The sequence below is a fragment of the Erythranthe guttata genome, chromosome 4, assembly GCF_056151865.1.
Source record: "Erythranthe guttata isolate IM_541 chromosome 4, IM_541, whole genome shotgun sequence".
In the NCBI taxonomy this organism is placed as follows: domain Eukaryota; kingdom Viridiplantae; phylum Streptophyta; class Magnoliopsida; order Lamiales; family Phrymaceae; genus Erythranthe; species Erythranthe guttata.
The window spans coordinates 14,144,470-14,158,606 of NC_142536.1; the positions used below are offsets into that span (position 1 = coordinate 14,144,470).

A 14,137-nucleotide genomic window follows, 5' to 3' on the forward strand; every position below is an offset into this window, starting at 1 on the left:
CTTACAGGTTATTTGAATATCTATTGTGTTACTAATCTGCTACCGTATTTGTTGTTAAGTTAGTTATTTTGTAGAAGATTGACATGGTGTAGTAGATTGCATTCCACGAAATAGAGTTATACCATATGTTTTAAATGATTTAAGTTAATCTTCATATCATGTTTTACGCGCTTCGTGTTTACTTCTTTGTAATATTTAATTGAATTTAATATGTTACAACTCTGAATTAAGATATAAAGCTTATGTTTTTTTTTATTTCCTTCCATTTGGCTTTACTTGAATTCGTGTTGTTATAAAGAGATACTCGTTTCCATATTATTATTTTTTCTCATTTCAAAACTGACCTCCGTGCAACGCACGGGTGAAGTACTAGTAACTATATTATTATGAAATTCTAGGTGACAGGTTTGAAACTTTCGAATTCCATCAATTTGATTCAAATAATTTTTCGATTTTAGAACAAGTTTGTTCATACCAATTTATGAAATTATGATGAACAAGATATTAGAACAATTTTTTTTTGAACGAGATTGGAATTAAAATTTTCATTTCTTAAATTTTGATTTTCTTTCCTTTAAAGTGTTAATTGTAATTCGACCAGTCTGATTTAAACCCCTAGGGCTAAAGATTGATTAAGAGGGCGATGTTTTGGCGGTGTTCATTTAAACTTTCATTTTCTTCCCCTCCCCCAAAATAAAAAAATTTGTTAACATTTCTTTTGGATTTGGGATTATTTAACAAAATTATCAAAGTAATTTTTTTCCTGCTCTTTTAATGGTTTATGAAATGCTACATTTGGTGGAAAATTACCAAGTGATTTTGCATCATAGATCTACACAAATAACTGTTCACCAAGTATATATACACATAGATGTGTGTATTATCATGTGTAGAACAATGGTTCAGGATCACTCGATATATTTCACTGGGTGTAGCATCTACAAAACACTCTCTTAATACCACCTCCTAGTTACTCTAAAGTTTCTTATTAGGGTAAATTACAACCACCCCTAACATATGTTCAATTTACAAAAACAACCATCTTGTTTGGATAACTACATCTACCTCCTCAAGTATGATTTTATCTTACACCTTCACTCTTATGGTGTTAAATTCAACATAATCATCTAGATTTCGTGGAACATGCTCTAATTTGTACTCGTTTTGTGTAAAAATACAGATTCTAATGCACCACAATCTGATATATACAAACCAAAAAACACATATTATGATCATCTTGCTTCAAAATGTAGAGTTCGAATAGGATAAAACGGGTACAAAAGTGATAATATTCCATATAATCTCGAAGATTCCACTAAATTTGAAACCGCAAAGGTGGACGTGTAAGAAAATTTATAGTTGATGGGTGGTTGTAATTATCCAAACAGAAGGGGGTTTCGTAATTTGACAATACCTCAGGGGTGGTTGTAATTTACCCTTATTATGAAATGACCCCTTTTAATATTTTATTATTCATTGGTGTTTCAAAGAAACCTCCCACCAGAATTCTGATAAAACTAATCAAAAACAAACTTTAATTTTTTTTCTATTATATGCTTTTCAGTTCATCATCATCTAAACCCAAGGTGGTTCGGTTCCATAGGCGTTGACATTTTCTGAGTTCATAAAACTATCGAAATATATACAAAAAAAACCATTTCATCCTCTTTTTTGCTTGTGTGGATTTCTCTTCTGTTGAGGAACCTGCTGCTACAAAATCTTTCAGGTAACACAAATTTCTCATACTTATGCACTTCAACTTTGTTTTTTTTTTTTAGGTCATTTTGTTTTGGGCATTTCACTTTCTTACGATGTTGTTTCAGAGATTATTACAAGTGTTGAAAAATGTGTTTTGTCTTAAATAAACATAGATAAAATCTGAATAAACCTCAATTAATTATGATGCAGTAGCTCATGAACTCCTTTTCTTTTGACTTAGTTTAGCAAATAACAAAACTGTCTCTTTTTCTTCCACAAGTTTGATGCAAATAAATTAACATTTGGTTAATGCTAAGTTTCTATAAATTTCAAAACATCTAAACTCTCTGACATTCAATCCCTCATTTACGACCCTCAGTTACTGTAATTTTAAGTAACTTACTTCGTTTCAATCAATTTATTTACGAATTGGTTAGTTTAGGAGTTGGGGAAAAAAAATTGAATCTGATGTGGTTTCGTGCTCTAGAGAACGAAACCTTTCACGAAACTCTCGAAAAAAAAAAATAGATTAATCATCTATATAGATTATAGTCCTCTTTCTTTTTTACTATTCTTTTTCGTAGCAGGTTTTTTCTAACTTCTAACAAGAGGGATTTTCCTTCGATTTTTCAATAAGATATACTTTGACCTTCTTCCTTGTAATAGGCATATTTGGATTCATTCGTTTGACTATGTTGCATAGAAAATAGAAATGTCTAAGAAATCAGGACAACAATTTCATTTTTATTAATGTATATATGTTCAATTAATATTTCGCCTTTTATGTGCAGGCCAGGGAGTGAAGTGATTAAAAATGAAAGAATCCTTTTTCTCTACGGTTCATGAGTTGCTAGCAGATTATGCACAACGCACTGTCACTCGCACAAACGACTTCCCATACATTTTAGATTCTCTCCAAAGAAACTTACACTCGTTGATTGCGAAAGAATCCGATGTTAAGGACCAAATCAAACTCGCGGAGCAATCCGGTAAAAGGAAAAGGAAACGAGAAGTCGAGAATTGGTTAACGGAGGTACAAAACATCGAAACTAAATTGCGTAGTTTGGAGAATGAATTACAATCACAAGGATTCGTTAGCAGGTTCCTTATCAGAGGTGAAGCCGAAAAGTTGAAACAAAGAGTCGATGAACTTGTTGACCAAAGTCAACATTTTGGCGAACTTGTGCTTTACGTTTACGAAATCCGTGGGGAGGCATTCTCGATAACTAAGATGGTAGGTAAATTATTTGAGGAAAATGTGGAGAGAATATGGAGTTTTTTAGTGAATGATAAAGTTTCGAGTATCGGGATTTACGGTATGGGTGGTGTGGGCAAGACGACTTTGACGAAACACATCCACTACCGACTCATAGAAACTCAAGAAAGTGTGTTTTGGGTAACAATGTCTCGAGAGTTTACCGTAACGATGTTACAAGATAAAATTGCCGATGTTATAAAGTTGGACCTTTCGGACGAGTGCAATGAAGACAAACGAGCGGCAAGATTGCACGAAGCTCTACTATCACTAAACGAGAAGTTTGTCTTAATATTAGACGATTTATGGGAAGGTGTTAGTTTGGAGAAGATGGGAGATCCTCTACGCGTGGACGGTTGTCAATTGATTATAACAACCCGATCGTTGAATGTTTGTCGCCAAATGAATTGTCAAGAAATTATCGAAGTGGAGACACTAGATACGGATGAAGCGTGGGAGTTGTTTGGTGAAATACATGGTCGACAAACGACACTAAATCCACAAGTACGAGAGATTGCAAAGTCTATGGTGGCAATGTGCGACGGTTTGCCCCTATCGATAATCACCTTAGCCGGAAGCATGAGGGGCGAGACCGTAATTCATGCATGGAGAGATGCAATGGAGGAGCTACGAGAATCCGTTATGGGGGGCAATGACGATGTGGATGATAAGGTTTTTAAAATTATTAAATACAATATCGATCGATTGGATCCGATGTTACGACTTTGCTTCTTGTGTTGCTCTTTGTATCCACAAGATCATAAAATCCCACGAAGCGAATTGATCAAGAATTTCATTTTAGAGGAGTTTGTGGACGGAAGAACGAGTATGAAATCACAATTCGAAAAAGGCCATTCCATACTCGATAAATTAGTGAGTCTTCGCTTACTCGAAAGTACTCGTGTTGTTGATGAGCGTGATAGTGTGAAGATGCACGATCTAGTAAGAACCGTCGCCCTAAAAATTACCGAAGGTAAAACTAAAGTAATAGGCGGCCATTGTGTTTTGAAGGAAATTCCGAACGAAGAATTATGGTCAACAGATCTCGAGACAATTTCTTTGATGCATAACGACGTAAACGAAATTCCGATTGGAGTATCTCCGAATTGTCCTAATCTTTCGACGTTGCTTTTACAGAGGAATCTACACTTGCGTTCTATAGCGGATTCGTTTTTCTCACAAATGCGGAGCTTACGCACTCTTAATTTATCCGAAACCGATATCGAGGTATTGCCCGATTCTTTATCTAACTTGGAGAGACTTAAAGCTTTAATCCTAGAAAACTGCGCGAGTCTCGTGTACGTGCCCTACTTAGGAAAGATGAAGGAACTAACACAACTGGACCTTTCGCATACATCAATCAAGGAAGTGCCTCGTGGAATGGAAAAACTCGTCAATCTCAAATTCTTATCGATGAAAAATGCGTACAATAAGTTGGAGATTTTCCCAACCGGTTTATTACCGAATCTCGAAAAACTCCAATGTCTCCATATTCCGTACGAAGTGGTGGCACCGATAGAAGACATCGAGTGTTTGCAACAACTTGAGGAGTTCGAAGGGCGAGTGAGAAACGTGCATGATTTTAATCGGTTCGTTAAATATCAAGAAAATAGGGTGCACTCTGTAAGCTATTGTATCGAAGTGGGAAACGAGCATCTTGGCGATGAAGAAGAAGACGACTATGCAGACTCTGTTGAGTGCCTGGGCTATACTACTGTGGTTTTCTTCAAAACAGATTTTTCTGATGAAGAAATGATTATTATATTGCCAAACGGAATTGGATTCGTTAAATTTTACGAGTGCGAGGGTTTAAGCAACTGCTTTTCGGACGGCTTCGAAATTCCAAGTTCGCTTCACACTTTGGAAATCAATAAGTGTGGAAAAATAGAATGTATTCTGAAAAACGATCGACATTCGGTAGCTCTCGAACACGTTACGCTAGCCGACTTGCCCGATTTTATGGGTGTGATTCACAAGCAAAATATAGAAGCTGCATTTGTGGGACCGCCTCGACTTTCGTCCCTTAAATCTCTTTGGATTTCCGAGTGTAACAAGATGAAGAAGCTAGGGTTACCAACTTCGGAACTTCCGAACCTAGAAACACTCTCAATTAGGAAATGTTCGGATATTGAAGAGATAATAGAAGACGCAGAAGAAGGGGGAAATATTCCCACAATCTCTCTTCCGAAATTGAAATGGTTAGAGCTATACAAGCTGCCAAGATTGAGAAGCATTTGCAATGCGACGATGGTTTGCGATTCGATTCATATGATTAGTTTGACGAGCTGTTTGTTGTTAAAGAAAGTGCCGTTGTATTTTCCGAGAGATGATGATGTCATTAACGATGGATTAATTTATTCTGCTCCGACGACTCTGAAAGGAATCGAGCTAGGCGAAGACGAGGAAGAATGGTGGGAATCGTTGGAGTGGGACCATCCTTCGCACAAGAATCTCGTACAACCGTTGGTTACGTTCGAGAGTTCATCTCAAGTTTTCTACTGAACTGTGAAGATATGCATTTTGAAATATGGGTGTAATAACTTTTCCATAGCTTTTCTTATTTTTCTAATACATCAATTAGATTTTCGAGGTTTTAATAGATTTTTATTGCTTTTCAACATTACACATATGGCCTATGAGTGTAATAACTATTGCCGTAGAATCTCGATAAATTAATAACCTCGATTAAATAATAATTTCTCTTGGTTACGACTCGGTAAAAATGTATTAAATTATTAACTCGATAATTTAATAATTCGCTAAATTAATAGAATTTTCCTAGTTCCAACTGTATTAATTTATAGAGGTTTAACTGTAATTAAGACTTAAAAGTTTTAGCTTTAAAAACATTATTTTAAGAGAATACACTATCCAATAGGCCACCAACCCCGGTCAACGACTTTAAAATATTGATCCATATCGTATGACCTTTTACAATAATAAAATTTTGCAATAGTCAAAATGCACTTCGCCCAATTAAAATTTTAAAATCCGTACATTCCCCAAGAAAAATAAAAAACGAGACGACCCTCCTTTAAAATATGGGCAAATTACCAAAACCCCCCTGAGGTAAGCCTAAATAACGAAAATTTCCCCACGTTCTCGTAATTACGAAAACCCCCTTGAGGTATGCAGACATCTTACAAATCGCTCTAACGGTGTTAAACTCGATAGAATCTTTTTGATTCTCCCGAATATTCCTCCGATAATACCAATTTTGCCCTTGTACACGAAATTACCCTTAGGGGGGTAATTGTAAGCATTTTATTTAATGAGGGGTCATAAATATATACTCTTCATGAAATCATCTTTCTTTTACAATCCCAGCAGTTTAAATGACTGGGTAATTTCTTCGGCTTCTGGAGCTGATCGGCCGGCCGGCAAAATCTACGCGTGTTCTTGGACCGGGATTCGGTGCAGTGCCAATTCCTCCAAATTCGTCGGTTTAGACCTGTCGATGAAGAATCTCCGCGGCTCGTTATTCGGGAAGCAGTTCGGTTTGTTTTCCGATCTCGTCGATCTTAATCTGAGTCATAACTCGTTTTCCGGCCAACTTCCCGCCGGTGTTTTCAACCTCACTAACCTGGAATCGTTGGACATCAGTAGGAACAATTTCTCCGGGGGTTTTCCGACTGGGATTCCGCGGCTCCGGAGTTTGGTCGTTCTCGACGCGTTCAGCAACAGCTTCGCCGGAAACCTACCGGCCGACGTCTCTCAGGTGGAGTCTCTCAAAGTGCTGAATTTCGCCGGAAGCTACTTTAGCGGTCCAATTCCGCCGGAGTACGGCTCGTTCAAATCGCTCGAGTTCATCCACCTCGCCGGAAATTTCCTCGGCGGCGCAATACCGCCGGAGCTGGGGAATCTGAGATTTCTCTCACACATGGAGATCGGCTACAACTCCTACGAGGGCGAAATCCCTTGGCAATTCGGTAATATGAGCGACCTCCAGTACCTCGATATCGCCGACGCAAATATCTCCGGCCAAATCCCTAAACAATTTGCCCTTTTTCTTTTATCGCCGACCTCCAGTGGGGGGATTTTCGTTATTTAGGCTTACCTCAGGGGGGGTTTGGTAATTTGCCCTTTTTCTTTTATTTTCACATATTTAACAGAATGATATAATAGACATTTCACGTTTTCGGTTAAAAAAATTCGGTCAACCGTTAGTCAAGGGGGGTTTACGTAATTACGAGAACGTGGGGGGATTTTCGTTATCTAGGCTTACCTCAGGGGGTTTTGGTAATTTGCCCTTAAAATATTGTTTTATGCCCTAAATTCCAATTTTTGCGGTGGGCAACTGACAACAAAATAATAGAATTTATTGCATTTACTACCGCTGTGAAAATTACAACTGTTCATTTTCCTTATCATAAAAAAATTAGCAAATAACCCCCTGTATTTATTACTCAAAGGCGAAAACCCCTCTCGTCGCAAATCGTGTTTTTTTCTTTTGTTTTAATAAGTAATAAATTGAAAGAAATTAAATAATATTTAATGTTCTCAAACCAAACACCTCTATGTGCCGCAATATATTATAGGGTGAATGACAAATAGGCCCATGACAAGGGCACTTAATTAAAAGATGGACATCCAACTTTTTTGTCTTTCAAATAAATCAAAGCCATTCAAACTTATTTGCAAATAATGAAAATCCTTTTATGTATACCAAAATTACACCCAACTCATTGAAACCCAATTCAACTCCAATTTCATAATTTACACCCCAAATTTAGCCCAATTTCATCAATTAACCAATTTTAACCTTAATTTCAATTTTGACCCGCCACCATCGGAGACCGCCGGTCGCCGCCGTTGACTTTTTTTTTTTTTTTTTTCTGAAAAACTTTTTTTTCCCTGAAAATTTTTCGGACCACCGGGTCCCGGCGTTGACTTTTATTTTTATTTTTATTTATTTTATATAATTTTGTTTCTTCTTAAAAAAGATATTATAATTAATATTACTGTCTTGGCTGCTAAATTACTGTCTCCGGTAGTTATTTAACTGTCGGAGACAGTAATTTAACTGTTAATTGACTTTTTTATTCTTAAAAAAAATATTTTTAATTAATATTACTGTATTCGTTGTTAAATTACTGTCTCCAACAGTTATTTAACTGTCGGAGACAGTAATTTAACAGTTAATTGAATTTTTTATTCTTAAAAAAATATTTTTAATTAATATTACTGTATTCGTTGCTAAATTACTGTCGCCAACAGTTATTTAACTGTCGAAGACAGTAATTTAACTGTTAATTGACTTTTTTATTCTTAAAAAAAAATTAATTAATATTACTGTATTCGTTGTTAAATTACTGTCTCTAGTAGTTATTTAACTGTCGGAGACAGTAATTTAACTGTTAATTGACTTTTTTAACTTTTTTGTAAATTTGTTTTCTTAAAAAAAATTATTTTAATTAATATTACTGCATTGGTTGCTAAATTACTGTCTCCAACAGTAATTTAATTGTCTTAGACAATAATATTAATAATATTACTGTTCGGGAAAATAATATTCATAATATTACTGTCCCAAACAGTAATATTACTGCCTGAGGCAATAATTTAGTAGCCAAGACAGTAATATTAATTAAAATATTTTTTTTCTAAGAAAAAAAAAATTCTAAAAAAAAAAGCCAATTAATTAAAATATTTTTTTTCTAAGAAAAAAAAATTTCTAAAAAAAAAAGTCAACGCCGGAGACCGGCGGTCAACGATGGTTGACCGGCCGGAAAAAAATTTCAGGAAAAAAGAAGTTTTTCTAAAAAAAAAAAGTCAACGCCGGAATCTGGCCGGAAAAAAAATGCATTTCAGAAAAAAATTTATTTTCTGAAAAAAAAAATTTTGGGGGTTAATGTGATATATTTGTTTAAATCCGGGGTCAATGTGTAATATTAAGGAAGTTAGAGCATAATGGGTGGAATTGATAAGAATTATATTATGGAGGGTATTTTAGACTAAAGACATGGGGATGGGTTTAATTGAGAGACTGTTTTTTTTGTGGACCAAAATGCATTTAAGTCCCATGTGATGGGCCTTTTTGCCATTCGCCCTATATTATATACAACACTCTCTCACCTGTAAACTCATTTCCGAGTTCTGACAAAGCTCACCAGGAGCTCAATTTCTGCAGCGAGGTGAAGTTGGCGGCGGCATAACGAGGTGATTGCCGGTGGTGGTGGTGGCAATTTCAATGGGATTAAGAAATTTGGTGAAGACGATGCTTTTTTATCTTTTTTTTTCCCCTTAAAAACGTGTTATTTTCCTTTGTTAAAGAAATTTTAAAAAAATGCAATTTGATCCAAAGTTTTGGATTATTTATATTTAAATTCAATTCGATTTATGTTTATTTGTATAAGAATTTTATTTGTTTATGTTATATTTGTACTTAATATTATTAAACGAATAATTATAATAGTAATTTACATTTCTAATTATTTTTCTGGATGTGATAAATGTCGTTCAGCTTTAATAATACCGTTACGACTTCAAACGTAATTTTGATCATTTTTATAATTTCAAATTTTGCGAAACCCGAAAAATAGAATTTGTAGTATTCTGAGTTAGTTTTCTAATCCAACTTGAATCACCAAAATTGGATGTCGGACGAGAAAGATATACATGAATCAATGGATACTGCCCACAACTTTGATGTATTGAGGTATCTAAAATTCAAAATGTGACTCATTCATGCATAACTTTGTCACACGACATCCAATCTGGCGGATTTAAGTTGGATTAGAAAGCTAACCCGAATGACTACAGTTTTCGTGTTTTGAATTTTGCCAAAATCAAAATAGAAATATGTCAAAATCATGTTCGGAGTCAAAACGACATTTAACATTTCAGTTCCAAAATAATTTTAAATTTTAATTTGGCTCCAAAATAGTGTTTTCAGCCCCACATTTTTATAATTATTTATTTTCCAGAAAATTGATTTGTAGGGTTTTTTTAACATGAAATTGGTTCCGTAATCGACCTACCCAATGCATGTTACACATAAAAGAGTCGAAATTATATCAAAAAATCGAAGCCCAACCCTTCTTCAAGCTTGATTTCGAATTTTCGATATTTTATTTTGCTATTTGCAGTTTTGGGGTTTTTTTTGATATTTTTAAAAGTTTTGGGGGGTTTTGTTATAAACCGCGAATAGCAATTTTGTGACCGCAAATAGCATTTTCGTTTATTATTTGATTAAATTTCTATAAATTTTCAGTAATTCAATTTGGTCCCCAAGTTTTTTTGCAGAAACCTCCCCAGGGTATTTCTGTCTTTTCACAATCGGTCAACAGGACAAAATGAAATGGGTCGATTATGCCATGTAAAAATAAATACAAGGGGGGTATTTGCTAATTTTTTTATAACAGGGGGAAACATGTAGTTGCGATTTTCACAGGGGTAGTATTTACAATAAACTCCAAAATAATATCTTAGAGGGGCAACGTTTAATAAAAATAACATTTGAAAGAGGCAGCCGACAACAACAATACTATTTTAAAGGCGTAAATTGCAATAAAACCACTTAATTCCAGTGAATGACCCGTCGTAATTTGGCTACCGCGATAACTAGCAACAAAAATAACATTTTGAAGGGCACATAGATTTTTTTTCTCAATATATGGGTGGAATGTGGAAAAATTGGAAATAAATAGGGAGTGAAGTGCAATTTGCCCAATTTCGAGTCTACTTTTCCTTCTACGCTACTGTTCCAGTTCCACACTTCCACTATTGACTAATGCGTACGTTTAGTAAGACATTTCCCACCACATTTCAAGCAGTAGTAATTCATCTCTCTCTCTCTCTCTCTCTCTCTCTCTCTCTCTCTCTCTCTCTCTCTCTCTCTCTCTCTCTCTCTCTCTCTCTCTCTCTCTCTCTCTCTCTCTCTCTCTCTCTCTCTCTCTCTCTCTCTCTCTCTCATTCTTCAAGCGTACGTTTATGTTTATTGTTCTTTATTTTGTAGATTTGCAGCTGCAGGTGTTCGTTCTACTTGGAATTTACAATCAATTATTCTATTCAATAATTAAATTTAATATTATAAGTTTGTGGTATTTTTCGTCAGGATCGAGCACCAAAACTGCAAGAAAGAGTAGACAAACTTGTTGAGCAAAGTCGTCATTTCGGTGAACTTGTTCTTGATGCTTGTGATATCCGAGGGGAGGCATTGTTGACAACTAAGCTGATCGGTAAAGCATTTGAGGAGAATGTTGAAAGAATTTGGCAACTTTTGGTGACTGATAAAGTACCGAGCATTGGGATTTACGGTATGGGTGGTGTGGGCAAGACTACTCTGACAAAGCACATCCACAACCGACTACTAGAATAATTGACTCAAGAATGCGTTTTTTGGATCACAGTCTCTCGAGATTTCAGCATAATGATGTTACAAGATGGAATAGCCCGTGCTATAATGTTGGACCTTTCGGGCGAGCGTGACGAAGACAAACGAGCAGCAAGATTGCACAAAGCTTTACTATCGCTAGGAAAGAAGTTTGTCCTTGTATTGGATGATTTGTGGGAAGATGTCATTTTGGAAAAGGTGGGAGATCCGCTTCGTGTGGAGGGCTGTCAATTGATTATAACAAGTCGCTCACTAGAAGTGTGTCGTCAGATGAATTGCCAAGAATTTATTCAAGTGGAACCATTAGATACGGTCGAAGCATGGAACTTATTCAGCGAAGTACATGGACGACAAACGACACTAAATCCCCAAGTCGAAGAAATTGCAAAGTCTGTGGTGAAAATGTGTGACGGTTTGCCCCTAGGGATCATCACTGTAGCTGGAAGCATGAGGGGTGTGACTGCAGTTCATGCATGGAGAGATGCAATGGAGGAACTACAAGAATCTGCTACGGGGAACGAACGTATGGATGTTAAAGTTTTTAAAGTTCTCAAGTATAGTTTTGATCGATTGGATCCAGATCATCGAAGACAAGGAAACGAGGACGGATACACGAAATTACAACATTGTTTTTTGTATTGCTCATTGTATCCGGAAGACTATCTCATACCGCGACAGGAGTTAATCAGAAGATTCATTTCAGAAGAGTTGGTCGACAAAAGAAAGAGTATGAAAGCACAATTCGACAAGGGCCATTCCGTACTTGATAAATTAGTGAATGTTTGTTTACTCGAAAGGTCTCGTGATTACGATGACCGTGATTGTGTGAAGATGCACGATCTAGTAAGAACCATGGCCATGAAAATTACCGAAGGTAAATCCAAGGTAATAGCCGGGTTTTACGATCATTTGAAGGAAATTCCGAGTGAAGAAGTGTGGACGAAGGATTTCGAGAAGATGTCGTTAATGCATAACGACATAAAGAAAATCCCTGATGGAATATCTCCCTATTGTCCTAAGCTCTCAACATTGCTATTGAGTTGGAATGTCGAATTGCATTACGTAGCGGATTCGTTTTTCTCGAAAATGCATGGCCTACGCACTCTCGATTTGTCTTACACCGGTATTAAGGAGCTGCCGGATTCTTTATCCGATTTGGAGACTCTCAAAGCCTTGATCCTTGGGAATTGCAGTAGTCTTGTACACGTATCTGATTTGGGAAAGATGAAGGCACTAAAGGAACTCGACCTGTCGTTTACACAAATAACGGAAGTACCTCGAGGAATGGAAAAACTAGTCAACCTCGAATTCTTGTCGTTGCGAAATTTCTATCAGTTGAAGGTTCTTCCCACGGATTTTATATTCTACCTCAGAAAGCTCAAGTGTTTCTATCTTCCGTATTACCGAGAGGCACCGATTGTGGAAATCGAGATGTTGAAAGAGATGGAGGAGTTTGAGGGGCGGCTCAAAGATGTATGTGATTTCAACCGATTTATTCGATCTCAAAATAGTAAGGGGCACGCCGTTTCCTACCGTGTACAAGTCGGGACTGAAGAGCATTTGTAAGGCAACAATGAAGTGCGGTTCCATCGAGAGAATTGAGTTATGGGGATGTCCGTTATTAAAGAAAGTGCCTTTGTATTTTCCTAGAGAAGTAGTCGTCGATGGACAAACGAATTATTCTCGTCCGGCGTCTCTTAGAGAAATCAAGCTACTGCAAAACGAGAGAGAATGGTGGGAATCGTTGGAGTGGGACAATGCTTCACACAAAAATCTCCTACAACCGTTTATTAGGTGTAGTTAATGAAGTACTTGTGGAAGATGGGCAAATACATACTTGATCTGAGACCATTTCTAACAAAGTAGTGGGGTTCTCTGACTCTTGTACAAGTGTGACCATTTTTATAATATTTATTTGCCAAGGTTATTAGTTTTGTTGATTTTTTAGGATATTTTTGTACAGATTAAGACTGTTGCAAAGTGTTTATTACAAGAAAAGAATATTCAGAAATTCAGTGAGAAAAATATTTGGTTATGAAATTTATATTCAATAGATACAAGTCAAGATAACTCAATTTATTATGCAATAATAATAGCTTACAAGTCCACTTTTTAGTCTTATCTAAGCTTATTTTAAACTGACAAGTTTTTAGACCTGATAAGTTGTTTTAAAAGATGATAAGCTGTTAGTTCTTATTTTTAAAATTAATTTTTGATGTGTTTGGATAATGATCTTATAAGCTATACCAACTCATTTTAAGATCTTAAATAAATAAAAGGGTTAATAGCATTTCGCCACCTAGACTTTGCTCGTTTTTGCACTTTGCCACCTTAACTAAAAAAAATTGCAAGCGCACACCCAAACTCAGTTTTTTGACGCACATAACCACCTAAGAGGAATATTCCGGCGAATCTTCTCATTTTCCGACCCACGAGCGATGCACATGCGAAAATACAAGGGTTTTTCGTCTTTTTACCTGAAAATATCATAAGGGGTGAAATTGAAAGTATCAAGGACTCAATTGAACTTAATTTGAAACTTTCACAAATTCGCAATTAATTGAAGCTTTGTGGCTTCATCTTTAATGGGATCAAAACACCCACCGTCGCACGCCTGTTTCAAAATGGAGCATAAAAATCTCCAATCAAGAGATGAAGAAGAATAACAACGCCAATCTGCTGAAATTCGCCATGGATGAGAGAGACGAAAAACTCAACTCCGGAAGCGATTGAATCGGATTTCGGATTCTCGCCAGATAGCCTGTGGTACCGCATGTACCACCGTTCTTCCTTGTCGCCCGACGTACCTTTTCACGGCCCCGCCGTTTCGTTGCCGGAATTCTCCAACG

General features: G+C 36.3%; 1 protein-coding gene and 1 pseudogene across 2 annotated transcripts; both read left to right on the top strand.

Moving 5' to 3' along the window:
* The first annotated feature begins 1,471 nt into the window (after positions 1 to 1,471).
* Positions 1,472 to 5,550, top strand: LOC105973308 (putative disease resistance protein At4g27220). 2 transcript variants are annotated; one of them, XM_088816945.1, is made up of 2 exons: positions 1,472 to 1,726; positions 2,490 to 5,550. In XM_088816945.1, exon 2 carries the CDS (start codon positions 2,513 to 2,515, stop codon positions 5,453 to 5,455), a length of 2,943 nt encoding a protein of 980 aa, XP_088673071.1. In that variant the 5' UTR covers positions 1,472 to 1,726; positions 2,490 to 2,512; the 3' UTR covers positions 5,456 to 5,550. The 2 variants fall into 2 exon arrangements, with proteins under 2 accessions (XP_088673071.1, XP_088673072.1); XM_088816946.1 differs by having other exon boundaries at positions 1,488 to 1,726; positions 2,495 to 5,550.
* A 701-nt stretch (positions 5,551 to 6,251) lies between these two features.
* On the top strand, positions 6,252 to 13,384 carry LOC148771203 (putative disease resistance protein At1g61300; annotated as a pseudogene).
* The last annotated feature ends 753 nt before the right edge of the window (positions 13,385 to 14,137 follow it).